Genomic DNA, 23,986 nt, shown 5'->3' on the forward strand with positions numbered 1-23,986 from the left:
ACGCCGACGCGGAAACAGCTGATCAGTCGTGTGAGTTGACTGTTCGCCGTGTCAGTGTTCAAATAAAAGAAATACAAGCACAACCTCAAAGCAACACCTCAAAACGAGCTTAAAAACATGTTGATGGAAACGAGGCTCATGGCATCAGGCCTTTCGCTCTGTGGGGGTGTGAGCGGCCCTTTAATAAACAGGTGAGAAGCCCAAACAGCCAAAAGTCTCTTTTGTGAGAAGCTGCAGTAACAAATACTTTCAGACCTAAAATAAGAAGGTCAGGAACTTCTGCATTCAGGGTGACGTCTTTAAACACACTTCTTCCTTTCTTTCTTTCTTTCTTTCTTTCCACACCAAGCCAGAGTAAAGCACCCCCCCCCACACCTCTCTGTCTCCCCCCTCCCTTCCTCCCTCCCTCTCTCAGCCCAGGCAGTGTACCAGATGTATTAGTATGGAGTGAGCGAGCTGCTACCACTGCAGAGCAGGCTGGGGCCATTCATTACCATACTGCTACCATACTGCAGAGGGCGAGAGACACAGATCCAAACAGAGAAAGCGAGAGAGAGAGAGAGAGAGAGAGAGAGAGAGAGAGAGAGAGAGAGAGAGAGAGAGAAGCACTGCAGAATGTGACACAGGTCAGACTGCTATCATCAGTTATTTTCAGATCAATAATCCATACTTCAGTGTCAAATTAAGTGCTGCCTCCTTCTCATTATTCTAAACTTGTGACATCACGGTGGAGGTAATTGGTCCCCTCCTTTTCACACCCGCTGTATCACTGCTGCTCACGTTTCTTTAAGTAAAGGCACATGTACCCTGTTGTTGGTGACGACGTGTCACCGCCTCCTCCTGCTGTACAAAAATAAAGCCAAAATATCCCAGATGCACCAACCTGGAGCCGGAGTCTGCACACCAAGGTACCGCGGTCCAGCCCTAAAGCTCTGCTCGGAGCCAGTTCTACTGAAGCTCAGTAAAGCGAAGGACATTTGATGAAGAAGAGAGAACAGAACACCTGACCCAACTGATTTTTCAAGTCAAACTTTCTATTGTTGTACCAAAGTTGCACAGTGACGTACTGACACTTCTAATAAAGGTGCACGTTTTCTGAAGTGTGTTCTCTTATTTGGTGGAGGCATTTCTTTTCTGGGCTACGCCCACTTGTTATGTACTATGTCTATGGGCGATGGAGTAGGAAACAGAGCATCTCTCGGGGCATCTCTTTAGAGGGCTTTTTAAGAAATCCTTACTTAGTATCTTACTTTCTTCATGTGCTGCAAGATCATTGTTGCCTCGCTGAACACACAGGCCGGTGCAGAAGTACGTCAGATAATACAGAATGGGTTAAAGGTGGCTGGAATCGTTTCTGCTGTGATGGAGCTAAGCTAGCAGTCCCCTGCTGCTTCCAGGCTTTGTGCTAAGCTAGGCTAATTATACTCCATGATCTATGTCTGTAGCCTTATTTCCTTAAAATGTGTTTATATTTATTTTAGTTTATTCAAACTCAGAGTGAAGTTTGTAGGAGGACACGTCATCTCCAACGATGCCGCAGCTATCGAGCGCATTCTCCTATTTTCTACTATTTGTTTTAGACGACGATGAAAACCTTTATCTAACACGTCAGTGGAAACGCTGACCCAAGCCTCCAGCCGCCTGTGAATGTGCGTTTCCCACGGCAACAGCTGAAACGCTGACACGAGGAGTTGCCGTTAGCTTTCAGTCATTAGCGATGGGAGACGGATAGATGATAGAAGGCAGCAGGCAGAGGCTGTGTGCCGCTTTAACAGCTCTTATGTAAACTGCAAAATAATTTAATAATTATCCTCTGTGTGTGTGTGTGTGTGTGTGTTTGTGTGTGTTTGTGTGTGTTTGTGTGTGTGTGTACAATCATAGTGTGCAATTTCAAAATGTCAAAGGGCTTATGTAAGCATTGAATAGGCCACTTCAGGTACTGAGGGTGTGTCTGTGTGTGTAATAGAGCTGAGAACACACAGTACTCCATTACTTCCACTGTTTGCAGTAACTTTTTTGCAGGAAACAGCGTCACTACAGCAGCTGCTCTCTCTGCAGCGCATTAACACACGATCTCGTACGGAGGAAAATCCTCTCGTCGCCAATCATCTCATCTTTTCAAGCGCGAGGGCTCCTGCAGTCTACACGACTTCTGCCACCTGCCTCAGACAAATTCACTCAATCTGAGACTAAATCCCTCAAGTCAGCGCACAAGCTGCGCCCGCGCTCGTCGGGACGGATCCTCCAGACCGGAGACGTGCCTCCACCTCACTGTGAGCTGTTCCACATGGTAACACGATGGATTTTCCTCATAGCCAAACACTGGGTGGATGGAAAGGAGATGGAGTGATATAATAAGATGCATCTCAGACCCACAAACATCCCATGCAGTGGAGAGAGAAAGAGACCGAGAGCAAATAAACCAAACAGCCGTCACTGTGACTCCTGTGTCTTCTGCTTTTTAACGGCCAAACGGCTTCACTTCATCACCATTAGAACGACACCGGGCCTTTTAAAGGATGACAAAAGACCCAAACCAACAGTGTGTTAGTCCACTTCCTGTCTGTACACATTGGACCTCAATCTTCTGTGGTGGAAAGTACATTTACTCAAGTACTCGAGGTAAATATTAAGTACATTTTGCTCCTGACTCCTGCTGACTCCGACTTATCTGACAGCTTTAGTCAACAGTTAATACATGAAACAATTCCACACAGAAAACATACGAAAATGTACGACTAGATTAGCAGATTAATCGATTAAAGGAAAATTAATCAGCAACTATCTTGTTATTAATCATTATGATATTAATTTCCTTTGAATGGTTTAAATGTGGTTTTAATAATGTTGATCTTTGGACACGATGAGGTTTGTATGTGAGTCACTTTGGGCTCATTGTGATGTCATTTCTCACTATTTTCACCGTTTTTACAAACAAAAATAATCAGTCAAATCCTGCTTTTCCATCAATGATGAGGAACAATAATCTACTGATAGGAGATATAACAGTACAACAGACACAGGGGGAAACTTTTCTGCTCCACTACTTTTACTTTTGATACTTAAACTACATTTTCCTGCTGATACTGACACTTTTACTGAAGCAACATTGTCAGCGCAGGACTTTTACCTGTAGTGGAGTATTTTTTCAGTCTGGTATTAGCACTTATTCTTCCTCCACACTGGACATCATCTAAACTGACAGCTCTTCGTCTCCACTTTAGCTGCTGAGCTAACACTACATTAGATCAAAGTACAACTTTGAAGATCTCTGTCTCGCTCTCTGTTCCCCTCCTACTGGAGATGAAGTGTGTCGCCTGTGGGACCTTTTTGGTCTGAAGTCATCGACCTTTACTTTGCTCAGCTGTTGTAGCCGTTTACTCACAATGCAGGCAGAGAAAACACTAATGTTACGCTGCTTCACGCAAAGAAGAGTTGAAGACAGAGCTTGTTATACGACCCTTTAAAAGTGGGAATATTGCGCCATTGTTCTCCCTCGAAAGAAACTTAGACAGAACGGGAGGTCATCATTGTTCTTGCAGGACAAGATGATACCAGACCCCCAGTGATGTTATGTTACACGTCATGCCCCTTTTGCTCCAAAGCTCAGTCTTCTTCACTGCGATCTTCACTTGCGCGATCTCTGATCTCTAAAAAGGGCTTCTGCCGAACTGTTCGCCGCTTGTGATGTTTCCTGGGAGCTACAAATGTAAGAGCTTTCATCAGTGTGTCACCTCGTTCAGCTACAGACAGTTTAGACATTTATTCAAATGAAAATATTAGTGATTCTAACTTCAAAGTATAAAGCACCTCATGTTTCTGACTACATCACACATGGTTCGGCTTTATTAGTATTAGAAATGCATCACTTCTTAACCCTGACATGTTCAGTACCCTTACAAAGTTTTGGATGTCTAAACAATTCAAAATAAAGTTCTACTGATCTGAACAAAGTTTTGGGCCAAACGACGAACGCGATGAAGCAAATAAACATTATCAAAGGTACAACATTAACGTTTCTTTGGTATTTCTAAATCTACTGAAGTTTTTTCTATAATTAGATAAAATACAGCGTTAGATACATAATGAGACATTACCCATCATGCCTCCTGCCTGTCCTCAGCCCAGTGCTGCCACATTACAGGCCACTGTAATCTGATTACAATCTCATTTCAATCTCATTAGTTCATCTAACGTCTGCCTGTCACAGAGTCAGAGCCCATCATAACACACACACACACACACACACACTTTCAAATCACTGCTTAGATTACTATCATGTAATCTAATCGAGCGGTGACCTTTGACCCTTGTATGAGCAGAGTGGGAAAAATACAAGTAAAATGGATAAATTAAAGATGTGAGTAAAGTTTTTAAAGCTCAATTTCCTTTAAACTGAGCTGCTTTTCCCAAAAATGTACTCCTGAAATTTCCAAACAAATCACAAATACAAATTAAATACAGAAAAGCTAATTCATTTACAGTATTTTCACAGGAGAGTCCACAGGAGAGTAACTCCTGTGGTAAACTTCATTTATTATCTTATTGGTTTTGAAAATGTCAAAAATTAACACAGAGGAACAGAATCTACCTTCAGGGACAAAGTGGTTCTGGAGCATCTAATCCATGAGTGCTGAATAAACCGAGCGCGCTAACCTCCGGCTTCGCCCGCCGCTAACTTGAATGCTGTCAAAATGATTTACTCGAGTGGCTCTTCTAAACTTTCCGAACGTTATCTGACCAAAGGGAATCAAATGGATCATTTTTCTGGTTGTGATGCTCAATAAAATGTGTCCACTGTTTTACAGCCGCTTGTTTTTCCGATGATTGTGTGCAGGGAAAAATGCTTTTTGGGCCAAAATGTCAAATTGGCTTCAAAACCTGGTGCACTTCCTGGTCTAATCTGCCGGAAATATAGCAGAAGAAGAAGAAGACGTCACCGTTACCCCTGCGTGGGGTGCACATGCACAGGAAGAATTGATTTATTTGTTCACGTGGTTATTAGACACATTGTTATTCGCATCATTAGAGGAATATTAGTGTCCATGTAATGCAGCTTGAGAGCGCGAGAGACGGAAATCAACAGAGTGAGAGATGCTGCATTTCAGTTTTAGCAGCTCCAGAAAAGAGGCCATGCCAACAGTGTTGTTAAGGGCAACCGTTGCAAATGAAGAAACATGTTGTCACGGTAACAAGGACTGCATGTGTGTTTTTTGTGTGCATGTGTGTGTGCGTGTGTGTGTTTTAAATAGATGCTCTGCTGCTGCTCACAGTTTACTTACTGTTTACTTTACTGTTTCCAATAGGTTACAGCACACACACACACACACACACACACACACACACACACAAATTTCCCAAATCCCAAAGAAGCCCTAAATTGATAATTGATAAGTCCATTTAACTAAATGCTGATGCACTCTAAACGAATTACACACAATCAAGAGCAGAACCAGAATCATAAATATTCTCCCATTAATGTCCGTTAACTTTATGTGTTATTCAAAAGAAAAAGGAAACAAATATCACAAATCTTGTAATACATTAGTCACATCAGGCACCATTCGATTACCTCCATGCAGTAAGACAATATGTTTTATTTAGATTATTCACAGGAAATATGGTTTCCAAGTAAAAAAAGTAGTTCTCGTCAAAATAACCTCAGACATCATTAGAGCTCTGCACCAGTCTTTATAATGATTAAACAACAACATCCAGGTGCTCATATGAACGGCTAAAAACAGATTTGGCTTGCTGTAATCATTCCTGCTGTTCACACTAGACGTCAAGCTGAAGAGCAATTTCACCGTAAGCAAAAATATATTCCAGTTTAGTTCATCTGAAACTAATGTGAGGCTTCAGCAGTCTGACTGTCTGGTAGAACATTTCTTTTTCCCCAATAGTAATGGTTCAACATTTTGGAGAAAACTTTCAAAGATGTGATCACCCTTGGGGCATGGACACCTTAGTCTAGCACAAACATTATTAATTAACATGTGGTAACTATTTTTGAAGGACTTACGTGCAGGAACTAACTGGCTCTGAGAGAGAGAGAACAACCCTGCTTCTTAAAATGTGGAACTATATCTTTAAGAGTAGTAATCTGATGAGAGTTTGCTCTGAGAGGATGCCTGAACCAGAACACATTCTTCTTTCTCTCACTCACAGTGACCACAGACGAGAAACAAGTGGACGTGGGTTCTGACAAGAGCCTTAAAGCTGCGTTCTCTCTAATGTCCAGCAGGGGGCGACTCCACAGGCTCCAGACAGAAGTCTGATTGGATGGAAGTCTATGAGAAAATGAGCCTGATTTTTACGAGTGTCATTTGGTAAAATCTGGACCAGCAAAAAGCAGGGGAGGCTTCAGGGTGATTGATGCTGCGCTACCATGGCAACCTGTCAATCAGGAAGGAGGCTGAGCCGTGTGTATCCACGGAGCTGTGTACGCTTAAACAGTCTGTTTTCATCTCATCTTTCACAGTGAGTCTTTTCACTTCATGAAAGTTTACTGTAACATCTTGGGCACCTAAAAATGTCTGGACCAGTGCTCTAACAGACACTCCAAGCAGTCCGCTCTTCAGCTGTTACAGTGAAGTGAATTTGGGATGCACCTTGCTGACCCAGGTTGCTAGCTTGTGCTAGCATTAGCTACTGACTCGTCCTAACACGGTCGCTTCTGGCTCCAAAAACCCAAGATGACGCCGAATAAAAAGCCAAACTTCAAAGCGGTAGTCCACAAACCATCGAGTGACGTCACGGTGGCTATGTGCCTCTTTCATACAGTCTATCATAGTAACCCAAAGAGCCTCTTCTTCCTGTGCCAGCAGCTGCTTCTGCACACACACACACACACACACACACAGTCGGGCCCCAGGGTGTTGTCCTGCGGTTCGACTCTGAGAGGTAATTCATCACGTCTCTATTCATATCAGCTAGCCTAGTTTCCCCTGCAGCACACACACACACACACTGCAGCAAGTGCATGCACACACAGTGACACGATGGCAAACAGAGGACTGACTACTAACACACACACACACACACACACACACACAGAGGTGCAGGGCAGGCTGATATTTAACCACAGTGTAGCTCCATTCAACAAGCCTGCGGCACTCAGCACTGCTGCAACCCCCCCTACACACACACACACACACACACACACACATAAACACACACACACACACACACACACACACACACACACAGCTGCTGTCAACCTCTCTGTACTGAACAGATACTGTAGCTCACATTAACCCACCAAACCTGCCTATTCTACCCTTCTGCAGGACTTCTTCCATATTTTAAAAGGGTCAGTTCACCCAAATCTCATGAAACAGCCAGGCCCAATCACCCCTTGTGGTATCGTAAAGAGGAAGTGGTAAAGGGATCTTTGCCCCTTTGTATCACGTATGTACCTCCAGTATATGTAACACACTTTGCAGACTAGGAGACATTATCGCTACAACAACGAGACGCTGTGATCCAAGTAGATGAAGTGGACTGTTACATTGGTGCGGCGTTGTGAAGTCATACGATGATCTGTTGAATGTACCACAAATCAATTGTCCTGGACCTCTGGGCAAATCTAAAATAGCCCTGGACAAGAGGCTGATAGCACCCCGGGAACAGAAAACATCAGGTGTGCTGTGAAGGGGTCAGAGTTCATCGGTGAGGAGTCAGTGGGCGGCTGGAGAAACTTCAAGGCAGACACACTTCGCTTGGCTGTGAACTGATCCTTTAATGTACCATCAGATTCTTTATTCACCTGAATGTTGATTAAAGATGTATCTGAAATAGTCACTAGATCTGAATCACCTTTTTCATTAGCCACTTGATCCAAATACGGAAAGTCTTGGCTCAAAAGAGCTTAAATTACAACATGATATGAATGGAATTTGAATTAGAGAATAAAGCTCCTGAAGTTGATGCGAGGCAATCTGCTATACCAAACAGAACAACTTTTAAAAGTGTCATCAGTGGCAGCTGGAAAGGAAACACTGATCTTTGCTGACGATAATTAGCATCACAGCTTAGCTAACGTGTGCATTTTCACTGTAGAGCTTGGCTGTAGAGTAAAGACGCGTAAAACAGGCCCGGGACGTTCCTCCCAGTCACCATCTCTAAACACAGACTGGTGTTACCGTCTCAGAGCTCATGTATAGTCGTGTATATGAATGGATTCAGGCTTATTTTTTTTCCAGGTTGTGAGGCACCATCCAAATGTACCGCAGCATATAAACCAATATTCACGTCAGCATTCATTCCATGATGAGCACATTAAATCCAAGAAGACTGTAGTTAACCCCTCGATGGATTAATAACTTCCACCTGTCTGGTTAGTTTTAGTTGGACACCACACAGCGGTGTAACGAACACTGAAGCCTTGAGGAGCTGCGAGCACATCTGTTGACTGCTGGTCCAGTTCGCAGTTATTTTCTGCATCAGCCTACATATGATGAACTCTTTCTGCTCTCACATGCAGGTGTGCAGTGCACGTTAGTCTGCTGCTGCAGTGACCAAGTTTCACTGCAGAGAGGATTCACGTTTCACTCTGATCTAATCTATATGCAGTATATACCTGTAGCTGAATGAGTTCCTGTCCACACACACACACACACACACACACACACACACCTGGTTTATTGGCGCTGATACTTATCCTGTCAGGAGTGTGTCTCATCTTTAAAGCACCTCACAGGTTGGATTCATCATTAATGAGTCCAGAAATGAGCAGAAGAAGAGGCTCCTTCCTCTCCTTGCACAGCGATGAGGTGGAGCTTCCCTGCTGTGGGAGGAACATTCGCTTTGTGTCCGTTTCCTCGGCACGATAACTTTGTCTGGATGCCCCAGTAGTTGTAGAGAACTCTCAGAAATCACAAACTAATGGAGAAAATACAAAGTGGTGCTTTCATCTCAGGTCGTGATCTTTGTGTTGATGATGATCATCAAACTACCGACACGTAACATATTTCAGTATCTTCATGCAACTTTCGGCTGTGGCCACTGTGCAAACTGTTCTAGTCAGTGCTTTACGCATCCATGTAATGGTAAGAAACACATCTTTAAAAGGAATGAAAGCTCTGGGAAGACAGTTGAGCCTTTTGGCCTAAATCAAGAAATACATTTGTAATGTTCCCTCACGGATAGATTACACCGGACGGCTGCAGCACTTTTTGTATTTTATCTTTGTAACTTCAGGGTATGACTGTGTTCTTTGGCCCCCGCTCCTGGATCCATTATCCACTCAGTTTGAAATCTTGTTCAATCAATTATCCCACGACAACAAAGGCACATGTTTGACTCTGTCTGTGTTTGTCTCATGTCTCTGTCCACCATTGTGGGCTGCAAATCCATCAGTGTGCTCCAGTCTCTTCGTTCTCTTGAAGGTTTCGGGCTCTCGAGCTGAGAGGAACCCGATTCTGTTGCATATCGCACCCTGTTTTAGGGCTGCTGGGACACGTTTACGCTGTGTTAACGTTCACTGTCTCTCTTTGTCATGTTAATCTTGTGACCTGAAGTGACTCTAGTTCCCCAGACACCTCCACACATGCAGCAAACATGACTTCTGTTGCAATGAACACTTCTTGGACCAGAATCAATTACTACCAACATAAACTAACTAAAAACAACTGGGTTTGTGTTGAAGGCAGAGCCTGTAACATTGGAGAAAAGCATCCACCCTCCCCCTCCCTTCAGGCCTCTCTCTAAGGTCACTCCCCCACAACACAGGAGCCCTGCTGGACCAACGCTACCACTGGAGGACGAGTCCATGACAGTGAAGAGACGCCCCGTTCGCTCTGTGCTGGATGTCACAATCATACACACGTGGACAAAATTGTTGGTACCCCTCTGTTAATGAAAGAAAAACCCACAATGGTCACTGAAATCACTTGAAACTTACAAAAGTAACAATAAATAAAAATTTACTGGAAATTAACCATTGAAAATCAGCCATTACTTTTGAATTGTCGTTCAACAGAATTATTTTTAAAAGAAAACTAATGAAACAGGCCTGGACAAAAATGATGGTACCTCTATAAAAGATTGAAAATAATTTGACCAGAGGGACATGCTTAACTCAGGTGTGTCCTTTAATTGGCATCGCAGGTGTCTTCAAACTCATAATCAGTCAGTCTGCCTATTTAAAGGGTGACAAATAGTCACTGTGCTGTTTGGTGACATGGTGTGTACCACACTGAACATGGACCACAGAAAGCGAAGGAGAGAGTTGTCTCAGGAGATTAGAAGAAAATTATAGACAAGCATGTTAAAGGTAAAGGCTATAAGACCATCTCCAAGCAGCTTGATGTTCCTGTGACAACAGTGGCACATGTTATTCAGAAGTTTAAGATCCACGGGACTGTAGCCAACCTCCCTGGACGTGGCCGCAAGAGGAAAATTTATGATAAATTGAAGAGACGGATAGTTCGAATGGTATCCAAAGAGCCCAGAACAACCTCCAAAGAAATTAAAGGTGAACTCCAAGGCCAAGGTACATCAGTGTCAGATCGCACCATTCGTCGCTGTTTGAGCCAAAGTGGACTTCATGGGAGACGACCAAGGAGGACACCACTGTTGAAAGCAAATCATAAAAAAGCGAGACTGGAATTTGCGAAAATGCATATTGACAAGTCACAAAGCTTCTGGGAGAATGTCCTTTGGACAGATGAGACAAAACTGGAGCTTTTTGGTAAGGCACATCAACTCTATGTTCATAGACGCAAAAATGAAGCATACCAAGAAAAGAACACTGTCCCTACTGTGAAACATGGAGGAGGCTCGGTTATGTTCTGGGGCTGCTTTGCTGCATCTGGCACAGGGTGTCTTGAATCTGTGCAAGGTACAATGAAATCTCAAGACTATCAAGGCATTCTGGAGAGAAATGTGCTGCCTAGTGTCAGAAAGCTTGGTCTCAGTCACAGGTCATGGGTCTTCCAACAGGATAACGACCCAAAACACACAGCCAAAAACACCCAAGAATGGCTAAGAGAAAAGCATTGGACTATTCTGAAGTGGCCTTCTATGAGCCCAGATCTAAATCCCATTGAACATCTGTGGAAGGAGCTGAAACATGCCATCTGGAGAAGACACCCTTCAAACCTGAGACAACTGGAGCAGTTTGCTCACGAGGAGTGGGCCAAAATACCTGTTGACAGGTGCAGAAGTCTCATTGACAGTTACAGAAATCGTTTGATTGCAGTGATTGCCTCAAAAGGTTGTGCAACAAAATATTAAGTTATGGGTACCATAATTTTTGTCCAGGCCTGTTTCATTAGTTTTTTTTTTTTAAATAATTCTGTTGAACGACAATTCAAAAGTAATGGCTGATTTTGATTGTTTAAATTTCAATACATTTTTATTTATTGTTACTTTTGTAAGTTTCAGGTGATTTCAGTGACCATTGTGGGTTTTTCTTTCATTAACAGAGGGGTACCAACAATTTTGTCCACGTGTGTATAAGCACAAGAAAAGCAGCCGCCATGAGCATCACGTCACCTTTATCTCTGAGAGGCCACTGGGGCCAGAGGCTGTGCTCTGTGCTGACGGGTTAACTCCACGGATCTACTTCTACATCTGTAAATCATCAAAAAGTTTTTAGATATCAAAAGCAGGGTATCCATATTCATCAGAAACAGTTTTGTCAAATTCTCACAACAGCCTGACAGCAATCAATAAATGACATGTTCTGTCCACCACAAAGCTAGAGGGACGAGCGAGCTGGTCGCCCCGCACTGGCAGAGAAAGTGCAGCCAAAAGTTGAGCTGCAGTTTCCTCAGCAGGAAGCACACGAAGCAAACACTGAGCCGGAGAACGAGCCATGGAAGTAGATACCTAAAGCCTGAATTCACCAACAGTTTGTTACTAACGGCACAATAACGGATATCAAATACTGTCAATCGACACAACTAGTCCTGACATGCAGTGATGCTTCTAGACGTTAACACTGCGACAGGCTTTGCTTGCTGATCATTCTGGACATTAAGACATAAATCAGCTTGTATTCACGTGGATATTCAAAATGATGCTGTCAGTAGTGTTTAACCGACGGAAGCTAAGAGCTGTGGTGTTTCCGTTCCCTGAGGATGAGCCCTTTACAGCCACGGAGTCCGCCATGTTTCTACAGGAGCCCAGAACGGACAAACCACACACTTAACTTTAAGACTCGGCCTTAAGTCTGCCAGTCCACACACCCGGCTGACTTAACAGTAAAATGACTGGTGATTGTACAGTGAAGTCACATATTGAACAGACCAACAGCCGCACAGCTGGCAGCAGTCACACACACACACGTCGACACACCGGATGTCACAGTGGACATCTTCCACAGCCCACAGTCCTTTCATTACAACACTCCCTCTCTCTGAGAGAACAAACGCACTTCAAACTGTTTCATATTCTCGATGACACTGAACAGCTTGAAGAGGGTTTTTCTCTTCACACACACAGAACAACGTTCGCTGGCAGCTTCCCTTCCCAGCATGCAGTGCGACTGTCCTCTTGGGTTTTGCAGAGGAGTGGATGGATTACCGGCGATGTCATCAGACCGAGACACACGGCAGCAGACATTTTCTACCAGCGACACAGGAGATACTGCACACACACGCACACACACACACACACACACGCACACACACACACACACTGCCCCATTTCCTCGGACGCTCTGCTTGTTTTACGATCTCTTGGATGTCCAATCCTGACCAAAAGAATGGATGAAAATAAAAAGACAGCTCTGAAGAGAGCCCCTCCATTAAATGCAACGGCAGGACGGTCGCTACCTCGTTCAGGACGGTCTCACCCACTGCAGAGCCTCAGATAAGCTCGGGGAAGCTGCTGACCTGATCACCATGCCCTCGTCCTTTAAGTCTTTTCCCCGTGTAGTGAAATCATCATCATCAACACATGAATGTCACTTCTGTAGGAGGCTGTTTTGTTGTTTTTTCACCCATCATGACTGCAGGTTACCCCCATGGGCCACAGAGGAATGGACACAAACTTGGACCCCCCCCCGGGTTTATATGGTTGGAGGCTACTTGTCATTCTCTCATGTTTCACAGTCGTACGTATCATAGTGGGACATTTTAATGGACCAGTATCGGCTAAAGGAAACCAGATCAAGCGCTGATCTGTCCTCTGTGTCTCAGGAGGAGCATCAGATAAATGATCTAAACTCCAATAAGTTCAATAAATACTTTTGAACCTACGTTCAAGGCGTGTCAGATGAAGTAGCTACAGCTGCTTTGTCAGTGAGTCAGATATTAAATATTTCCAGGTACAGGATCAACACACGCTGAAGGACTTGGACTGGGGGGGGTCCCAGTTTCACTTCATAATTTTTTTTTTTTTTTCTGATTGGCTGTTCCTGCATTAATCATGTGATCAGGTTACTTCTACTCTCTCTCTTTTTTACTCCTAATCGGGCTCTTTAGATCAGATTTTCCTTTTTCAGCTGACTTGATGTCTCATTATTATCCTGTACGTCCATCCTACTGGTTGGTGCTGGTGTTGTCTCACTGGATGGAGGCTTGATATGTGGACTGACTAAACATCTAGAGGGAATGGAAGTTTCCAACTGTCCCTGAAGCAGCACGGTGAGTCTCCTCCTCCTGACACAGTGGATGCGTCCTCACCAGTAAAGCCTGCGTCTTTTCCCTCAAATCTGCGCTTCAGTGTGGAGCTGGACAGACGCGCTGTGAAACAAAACTCACATCTTTACATCACCTGGCTGCCAGAATATTGTCTGTGCCATCTGTGTGCTGTGCTGCCAAATATATCAGCCTTTACAACACACGCTGATTAATATGCTGTTATGCACCTAAACGCTTACAAATGAACACATATTACAAGACTTAATACAGACAGCGCTATGTGAGGCTGATATGAGTTCAAATACTTGTTGTTATACCTCATTATGGGGAATAAAACTGCTCTTTTTGTTCTGAACTGTTAAATATCAAATATTGTCGGCAGGCACACAGAAAGTTTGTCTAAATAAAGTCTAAAACTGCAGAAATTATGATTTAAAGCTGAAACTGCGTGACTAAAGAAAAGTAAAGAAGAACTTGTTGTAGTTGTCGGTATTGTGACACTCAGCCCTGCACGGACTACGACACAGGCACCATCTAAACCTTTACAAATCACACACACTCTACCCTGACTGGGCTGCACGGTGCAGAACAAATGACTTATTAGCAGAATAAAAGCAGTGCAGGGCCCCCGTAAAGGCTGCAGAGTGTCAGTGAGGTAACAACGAGGAAAGTGTGCTCCGAAAAGAAAAAGGTCTTCAATGCCCTTGGCAAAACTTTACTCCTTACTTTTCCTGTTTACTCTCTTTGTTGGCACATATTTAACCATCTATGGAGTCTGTGTGTGTGTGTGTGTGTGTGTGTGTGTGTGTGTGTGTGTGATGCCGTACGACCACACTGGGAGAAGACGTTACTGATGGGCACAACGTAAACCTACACTGGCATTACATTATCAAAGGCGGTAGGAGAATTGATGAGGGGGTGGCGCTGTCTGTGGTGCTGAAGTCGCAGATGGATTTATATTTGTGCCTTTTTCTCTCAGTCCAGCCCTCCCCCCACCCCCCCTGTCAGCTCTATACTATATTTTAGACTATATTCTCTATAGCACAGTGCTTCATGATCAAAGTGACAAGGATCACAGAGACACACTGCTGCCCTCAAGAGCTCCTATGATATCCCTAAAGACAGGGGGGGGGGGGGGGGGGTTCCCCTACTGATCAACAGGCTCCTGTGATTCTATGTGGAGGGGAAAAAGGAACAGGAAGCTCTGTTGGATGTAAATATTTATTCTATGCAAGGACTCAAAACATTTTCTAAGGCAGTGTTTCCCAATCCTGCACCTGGGGGGGGCACCGTCCTGCATCTTTAGATGTTTCCCTGCTCCAACACACCTGACTGAAGTGACCAGCAAGCTCTGCACAAGCCTGATAACAACCCATTCATTTGAATCAGGTGTGTTGGAGCAGCCCCCCCCCCAGGAGCAGGTTATGGGGCCATGAGTGCAAACAGTAAATATCAAGCAGGCCCACATGTGACCAGCAGCTGCACCAACACGACCGACCTGCTGCGACCGGAGCAGGAGGAGTGAACCCCCCCCTCATTGTGTGAGTGAGACGGTAAGTTAGCATGTTAGCACGGCAGCATGCTGCAGCTTTGTTTGTCGACGTGTTTTCCTTCCTGCTCGGTGATGTCACTGTGCATCAGGGCGACTCGGCCCAAAATGCAAATGTGTCTGCGAGGGAGGGAGGGAGCGAGGGAGGGAGGGAGGGAGCGAGGGGCTGGAAAAGCTGCAGAGGAGCCGAGTGTGTCTGCTGTTACGAAACCACCGACACTTTCTCCTTCCTCCGCCTCCTCCACCGCAGCCGAGCTGTTGCCATGAGAACGCAGCATTTATCCCTCCTCCTGGACCGCCCCCCCACCCCCCACCCCACACACACACACACACACACACACACACACACACACACACACACACACACACACCCTTTACCACCACCAGCCAGCTCCATGTCTCATTTCCATGTTGCCAAATATAACAGACAGACGGACTGACAGAGGGAGGGAGAACGACATGATGTGTGTGTGTGTGTGTGTGTGTGTGTGTGTATACTGGTATAATTGGTTTTACATCCTGGTTGTCAGGACATTTTGCCCTGTTCTCACAACTTCCAAGGGCTGTTTGAGGGTTAAGACTTGGCTATAAGGTTAAGTTTAGACTTAGGTGAAGATAAGGGGCTGGGTTTGGGGGGGGGGGGTTAGGGCATTACGTCAGTGAGTGCCCTCACAATGATAGAAAGACAAGAATGTGTGTGTGTGTGTGTGTGTGTGTCAACATCCAGGTCACTCGTAGAATGATTACACCATCTATCAACAAGACTGATATCATCTAACTCCCGTCTCTCTCTCTCTCTCTCACACACACACACACACACACACACTCTCTCTAATTAGATTGTGTGAGTTGCAGGGTGACTACGGTGAGCCGGAGGGGACAAGTGTTATTAAGAGATTTTGAGTTTGTGTGACTTGCTGCGTTTAAGCAGGATTGGAGATGATTTAAGACACGATTTAATGTGATTAAAACGTATTCTTAATAGCAAAAAGATCATTTTGAAGGATCTGAGGAGATTTTAAATGATGGGCTGAGAAAGCGTTTCATTAAGATGTCTCACTGAAACTGAAGAAAGAAGAGAGAGAGAAATAGTTTCAGGAACGTGCTCTTCATCAGCTTTATAGCAGCGTCCTTTTTTTAAGAAGCAGTCTGACGTCAGTGTGGTCCATCTCTCACTTAGAAGACTAAACTTCTCTTTATTTCAAGGCTCATTTGAGAGACTTTTCTTCTATGAGGCATTTTTAAAAAGCTTGAGTCTACAGCAGAGGCCTCTATGGGTTGAGCCAAACCCTCAGTTAACTCTGTGTCCAGCTCTATTCTACATCCCAGGGTCTGTCCCTTTGGACCTGTCTACAGTCTACAGCCATGCTAGCAGCTCACAGTGACCTGCTGATGTTCACCATGTTCACCATCTTACCGTTGTGTGTTAGCATGCAACACTTTCTAATTAGTAACAGACACAAAGTGCAGCAGAGGCTGACTAGTTCTGCAGAAATTAAAGTATTGGGCAAATGAAAATCTGACCTGCAGGTGGTGCTGGAGGAAAAGTCAGAGGATCAATAGTTGTTACAACCCATTGTCTGGGTATCTTAAACGTCTGAAACATTAGTTTAGGCCAATCTGTCCAAAGATATTTAAGTCTAGACCAAAGTCGTGGACCGCCTGACCTACATTACCGTCCCTAGAGCTAGTGTGGCTAAAAATAATCTACTGAATGTTAATTTTCCTCAGAAGAGACAACAGTGAAAAATAAATCCATGTCAACCTTTGAAGATTCCTGGCTGAGCCATGATAAAAAAAGAGATGGCACAGTTTGAAGGTACGTTCGCTAACACGATTAGCCTAGCTTAGCTTAAGTGCTGATGGGTTTAAATACCAACACACTGTAGAAGCCACATGTTTATTTACTGACTAACAAACACGGCCGCAATGGATGTATAGAAACATGCATGGGTTGGAAAAAGTAGTTCCAAGCCAGCTGTAAAACATATTTTTTCCTGCTTCTTCTCACAGAAGCTACTTGATCCCATCTATGTTCTGCAACTGAGCTAAGCTCCAGCAACTTCAGCTTAAACTTAGAGACACAAAGACGGATCCATAAGTTTGTCTGACTGTGGTCTGACACGGTGCTTCATCAAAGTTGCCTTCGTGTGTTATACGGTGAGTCACGCTGCTGATAATCTACAGCTGGTCTGATGCACACCTCAGAAACGGGAGTCATGGATTAAAACAGATCAATGGGAGATCGATAAACACGCTGATCTATGGCCCTGATAGATTCTAACATATTGATCCAGACGCGTTTAATCTTCCAACTGGGGGTGAGGTTCATCTGCGGTCAGGAAGATGAGAGGCAGAGAGAGAGGGTGAGGAGGATGGAGGGAGGATTGAGCTCTTTATTACAAACTAACTACTGCTTTGAGAGGCGGAGGGATACGAAACCTTCACAAACACCATGAGCTCTAAGCAATCGATGACGTCAGTGCAAATGAAGGTGAGCCGGACGAAAGTGATGAACTGAACTCACCACATTCAGGTGAGGACGTGTGAGGAGAAGCACTGATGATAACCAGGACTGCAGCCGGCATCATGTTGAAGTTCGGTTGAATTTACACACTGAACTGAACTGAACTGAGGATTCTGTATTTCATGGTCAGCAGGTCTGCGTGAAATCCAAGATGTGGTCACAAACAGTTTGTCACTTGTTCTTGTTCATGCTGAAAGTGAACTAACAGAAAGTGGAAGCTGCAGCACATGTGAGAGTTTGCTAACAAAGTACATATCCAGCAACTGGCCTCCTTAAACAGACGCGCATTTGTTCGCCTCCTGCTTTATTGGTGCCGTTTGTCGGTGGAAACATGTTTAGCTCAGGAGCTTTCAATGACCTCCAGTGAACAACGGAGTCAAGACTTTGAGCTCCTACACAAACCCACAAGGACGTGCTGCAGATACACAGCTGGACACGAGCGGCGGAATCACCAGAAACACACTAAACAAACTGAGATATTTTTGTTTATGTGTTTTAACACATTGAGAACACTGGCAGGGCATCTACACTGGGCAGGACTCAAAACCACACACACACACACACACACACACACACACACACACACACTTGGTGCAGCAGTGCTGCTGACGGAGCTCATTTACACTCCTGTTATCGTCATCAGCACACAGAGGACGAGATGTCTGCGCTGTTTACAAAAACGGGGTCAGAGAGAGAGAACAAACGCCACCTCCTCCTGGTGATGATCTGCATCTGGACATCTAATGTGGATCAGAGGAAACTTCATAGATTCCCCTGATGACACGTGTTGGTCTAACAATGAAGATCTTCCCTGAACACCTCGACCCCGACGCCGACGATGCTCTCTGACGGCAGCGTTGGCTTTAAGCAACGTTAGCCAAGTGAACCGTAGCCTTAGAGGCTCCTAGAGCTCCGCCCACCTAATGTGTACACTTCTCATACAGTTCTTAGTGTGTCCAGATCATGTATCCATATACAGGATCACAGGTTACCTCCAGGACGAGATGGGGGAGGGTGGGGGAGGAAAGAAAGAAAGAAAGAAAGAAAGAAAGAGATTGGTAGAAGTGAGCAGAAAAGTGAAGGATGCATCCTCTCTGAATTTCTCTCTTTTCTTCATGTGAATCCTACAGATCTGACTCCTCCACAGCCACACTGCAGAGGAGCATCACTCTCTGGTCATTACCATAACTGTTCTCCGTCAGTCTCCCCCCGTCAGATCAATAGGAAGTCACAGCTCTGATGTCTAATGGCGGTGATGGCATCGTCACAGTCACTTGTGTTTATAGCATCCGAGGACTGAAAAAATCATCTGCATAATGTCTACGTACATCACATGGGTCGGAGAACTGGAATCATAACTTGGTTATTCGCAGAGGTAAATTCACCGGTTTGTCTGTCAGGAACCCCCCACCCCCCCACCCCCCCCCCACCCCTGCATGCGGCTAACCTCAGGGCTACAGGACCATCAGTTCACACTTTCCTCGCCTTCACTCGTGAATCTTTAATAGAAAACATTCACGGATCATACTGCTGGTTTGCATTTTTTATTTCATTTACTGCACCCCAGTTAAGATGTCTGTCTACTTCGGGCTGCTGTGTGCAGATTTGACCCTCCGTGGCATCCATCCATCTTCTCAGAGCAAATTAAAAACCTGCCTGAATTTCACTTAGGGCTGCTCCATGATGGCCAAAACCATATCTATGATCATTTTGAACAGCAGATACTCAAGATCACAATTATTTATTACGATTACTGCACTGATTTTAGATAAACAGGTTTGCTTTCACTCCCATGTTGTGCTACATTCCTGCTAATGTGCATCAAACTAAATGTGATCCTGATTCACAACAGAAGCAAACTTTTACCCAAAACTAAATCAACACTGCTTTTACTTTTTATGAGTGAAAACATGCGAATGCTTCGGTTATTTCAGTCTGTCTGCAGGAGCTGATGGACACGGTGAGGCACTGCACTGCGTCTCGGTTATGGATGTTAGTTAGTTAGTTAATTAGTTAGTTAGTTGTCATGCATTTGTTGTACTGCAGTTTGTGATGTTTTCGGAGGCGACTGAACAAGTTAAATATATTGCTTTGTTGCTTTGCAGCACAAACAAAAGTCTCAAACGCTCTTTGCAAACGGTTTGTTCCTGCTCAACATCACGGCCCTAAATCCAAAATACTTCCAAACAGTGGATGAAGAAGCATTTTGAGGGACGAGCTCTTCGCCTTCTGCTCCAGTATTTCGTTTTTGTTTTGCCCATCTGCTCTTGGTTGTTCATCGCTCCTCTTCTCTGAACTACAACTGCAGCATTCAGGACCTTTTCTGAATGAAAGCCGCTGCACGGTGCAGCGTGACAGCTCCCAAAAAGTGAAGCCAAAACATCTCATCAATATTGCAGTCAATCACATCCTTTTTATCGTGGGAAGCCAAAGTCATGATGGAGATTAACATTCAGTTTAATTGTGCAGCTCTAGTTTTGCTGCCCACCGGGACCAGTGGGGTAAATATGACCTGAATTTATGAAACACAAACCCCCCAGATTCTTGATTTGACTTCCGTTTGTTGGGGATGACCTTAAATAATAATCCGAAATTTGATTGTTAAATTCATTCTTTGTATACATTTCATTTAGTGAGGCACAATATTTGCAAATGCAGCTTTTGCAGCACAATAGGAAGCAACATGGCTGATATAAATCAGAATGGACACTGCACTAATTTGTGAGACGTTTAAAACACAGGAGTCCTACAATATTTGCTGCTTCCTTGTGTGTGTGTGTGTGTGTGTGTGTTTTGTTTTTACTGCTTCAGACTGAGGTGCTGCAAGATAAATCTGTGTGAGGGTGTTTTGCATTTTGCTGCATCATGCCCTACACGAAAAATAACTCAGAAACGAGTGTAGGCAGCTCTGCAACATGCTGTCATGCCTCCGTGCCATAATCTGCCCCAGTGCAGTGTGGGATTTATTGGATCACACTCAGTCACTTGAAGAGGCAGCAAGCAGCTGATTGTGCTGCGTGATTTCAGCCTTATCTTCACCGCTGTCAGACTTCATCATTGTTCTTGTTACATCATTTGCAAGCTTGAGGTCAACTTTTTCTCAAGATATCAGTCGTACCTGAACGTCCCTTGACTCAGGATTTGGAGGATTTTTTTCTCCTGCACTTTGATGCTTCAAGATGCCTCAGATGAGCACACATCTGAAAGTCTGAGTCACACTCGATGTGCAATCTATTTTACTTTTTAGCTGCATGTATGAGAGGTTGTAAGACAAAGAAGTAGTACTATTAAATCTGTCTCCATGAGTCATCACTGCGTTTCCCCAGCCGTCATTCCTGCAGGTCTGTCGGGAGCCTCTTTCCTTTTGCTCTCCATGTTTGCAGTGGAGAGAAGGCGATGCTCTATGTTCCCAACAGCGGAGCGAGCTTAGCAAAGCTTTAAGCTTTGAGCAGAGCGAGGTTAAAACCATTTCAACTGTTAGCCCAAGCGTTGTCATTCAAACAGGTTTTCCACAGTTGCATAGCAACAGCAATCACCATGACCAGCGCTTCCCACAGACCAGGAACTGCCTGGTAGACGCATGGGACAACTGCAACCCTGCGTCCTGCGCCACACAGCCGTGTGTGCAAAGACGACCACCACGGACGGCAGCGAGCCTCCGTCGCTCTCAACATTTCTTCATGGGATGCTCCTAAGATAGTGTTGCCAGGCAACAAGCCCAATTCCAGCCAGCAAATACAGTTCTGACTGAAAGTGTATTCAGGGCAACAAAATTACAACAAAACAAGAGCAAAAAACAAAAGAGGAAGCTACTGAGCTACCTAGGAGGTGGTTACCATGGTGATGAGTACAGCGAACAACTTCACTTTCACATAAAGCAGAGCATGTTTTCTTCATGGTCTCAGTGAGAACAACCAATCCTCTTGCTTAGCAGAAATATCTATTACATAACACTGTTCAGACTTTGCTCCACCAATTATCAGTGTTAGAGATGTTGTAGTCATTCAGTTCGTCCGTCTCTGGAGTTTCACGCACTCCTGCAATATGTAAATTCTCACTACAACCTTCCACTCTGTAGCCCTAATAGCCAATAAAGGGGTGAATATTTATCAAGCGTGTGCACCCACGAGCCTCACTCTGTCAGTACAGAAAGAATGCACAGGAGCATCAGCTGCACCCTCTCCTTTAGAGGAAGAAACACTTCACTGCTTAACTTCTACAAGTCACCTCTCCCACTCTCCAAAACACTTTACAATAAACATTACAATAAAATCTGTTCAGCAAAACAGCTTTGCCTTAAAATCTGTTGCTTGCATTTTTTCCGACCAGCTACGAATCAAGCAAGAGGATGTTTGTAGGTCAGATTTAGCATGTGGGCACATATTTGTAGGCTTGCACAAAACCTGCGTGAGAGAAGCTGCAAAGTTAGTAGCGATCAAAGTCAAAGATTAACATGAGTTTTGGCAAAACGGACACAACAGTGGGATGACGGACTGGCAGCCAAGGTCAAGCTTGGAAATTTGATGTAGGGATGCTTATTAACACCAATGTTCTATAGTAGTCCAATAATAGTCATAATCGAGGTTTAGAGGCATTAGAAATGGCAAAACCTACTCTGTAAAAGTAATTTCATTGCTGTGAAACAGAGTGCCCTTTGATAACTCTTGAACCAATTTGAAAATGGCAGCCTATGTCATTTCTGCTCATAAAGTAAAACTATAATGACAAAACGTCATCACAAGATTTGAGGTTTCACTATTTAACCAAAGATTTTGATGCAGAAATTCAAAATTCTTGTTGGTTTCCAGTAATATTCGTCAGCCAGCCTTTGGAGAACAGACTTTTAGTCCACTGCTGAGATCAGGTTTGCCTTCCCCTCGTGCTAACGATGGCTTTGGTTGTAGTAAATATATTTTAAACTCAAACTTACGATTTGTGGTGGTGGAGGGTGTGGGCATGGTGGTTGTTGGAGGCATTGGCTCTGTGCAGGCGCTCAAGCCTCTCCTTCTCCTTCTCCACAAAGTTGGTGTTGGTGCCGGTGCTGGTGGAGGGCACTCGGGTCAGCCGGCTGTGGGCCCGCGGCTGGTCCCTGGGTGGGATTGGAGGAGGGGGAGGTGGAGCAGGGGCTGAAGAGGAGACCGGAGCTGGGATTTGGGTCGGGATCAAGATGGAGGTTGGTGCTGAAGCCGAAGAAAGAGCAGGAACCGGGACTGCAGTCATACTGGTGCTGTTGGTGCTGTTGTAGGAGTGGTGGGTTGAGGAGTGGTGGTGGTGGTGCTGATGGTGCAGGTGGTGGTGGTGGCTGTGGTGGAGGGGGATGGAGGTGGGAGGCTGGACGGGAACTTGGTGTTGGCTGTTGTGGTGGTGGTGATTCTTGGTAGAAATGGATGTCGATGTGGTCTGAGTCGGCGGAGGCGGCGGAGGAGGAGGAGGGAGAGGAGGCTCAGGGGGAGGAGCGGGTGGAGGAGGAGCAACAGGTTGCCGATCCAAACGCAGGTCCTTGTTCTCCTGGCTGAGCCTGTCCAGTTGGACCTCCAGCTCCTCGATTCGGCGCCGCTGCGTTTCTAGAAGCTTCTGCTGACTCTCGATGATGTTGTTGAGTTCAAGAAGGTACTCCACGGCCCGGTTCGGGCTTTCTGGGCTGCCCTGGCCTTGGCCTTGGTTAGCATCCATGACGAGCTGGTCTGTGAGTTAGCGCACAGGCTAATGGCAAAACAAGAGCACTGACCAAGGTTTACTGATGCTAAAGTCTAAACTTAAGAGCCTCAACACTGTTGGCCGATACAGTTGGTGAGATCCAGGTTGTACACTGCCAGCTAGCACTGAGGCTAAATGCTAAACTTCTGCACTGGATAAAATGCTGGTGCAGAACCAAAAGCTAACTCAATGAGTGTTATTCAGCACGGGACTGGTAGAGTGGCGACGCAGGAATAGTAGAACAGCTGACTAAACACTGAGAGGAAGCCTGAACTCAATAGAAATGAACTTGGACCCAATTACTACAACCTAAAACCACGATCTAGACCTCTACGGTCTAGTCTACAACCTAAAACCTAATGTCTAAATAACTACTAAACTACACCCTATGGTCCTAAGCCCTACACCCTAAAAACTAAACTGCCCGTCACCCTCCCCCCCACCAGAGGTAAGTGGGGGGGAGAGGACTTTTTCTTCTTCGAGTTCTGATTTAAAGATCAAGATGGACCTCGGCCTTGCTGGCTCCAATCAGAGAGGTCTATGGAGTTGTCGACCATCCCCCTGGTTCAGTCAGGTGTTTCCGCTGGGGTTCAAACCCATGATGGTTAGAAACAAAACAAA

The 23,986-nt window shown here is 44.9% G+C and overlaps 1 protein-coding gene across 1 annotated transcript in view; it reads right to left on the reverse strand.

The window, feature by feature from the left end:
• LOC139209751 (IQ motif and SEC7 domain-containing protein 2-like) overlaps positions 1–23,341 on the reverse strand; it is a 133,736-nt gene extending 110,395 nt beyond the window's left edge. Inside the window, exon 1 of the mRNA XM_070839592.1 lies at positions 22,599–23,341. Within this exon, the coding sequence (XP_070695693.1) occupies positions 22,599–23,341 (743 nt within the window). The remainder of the gene's footprint in view (positions 1–22,598) is intronic.
• Between the last annotated feature and the right edge of the window lie 645 nt (positions 23,342–23,986).

Source organism: Pempheris klunzingeri, chromosome 11 (assembly GCF_042242105.1).
Source record: "Pempheris klunzingeri isolate RE-2024b chromosome 11, fPemKlu1.hap1, whole genome shotgun sequence".
NCBI lineage: Eukaryota > Metazoa > Chordata > Actinopteri > Acropomatiformes > Pempheridae > Pempheris > Pempheris klunzingeri.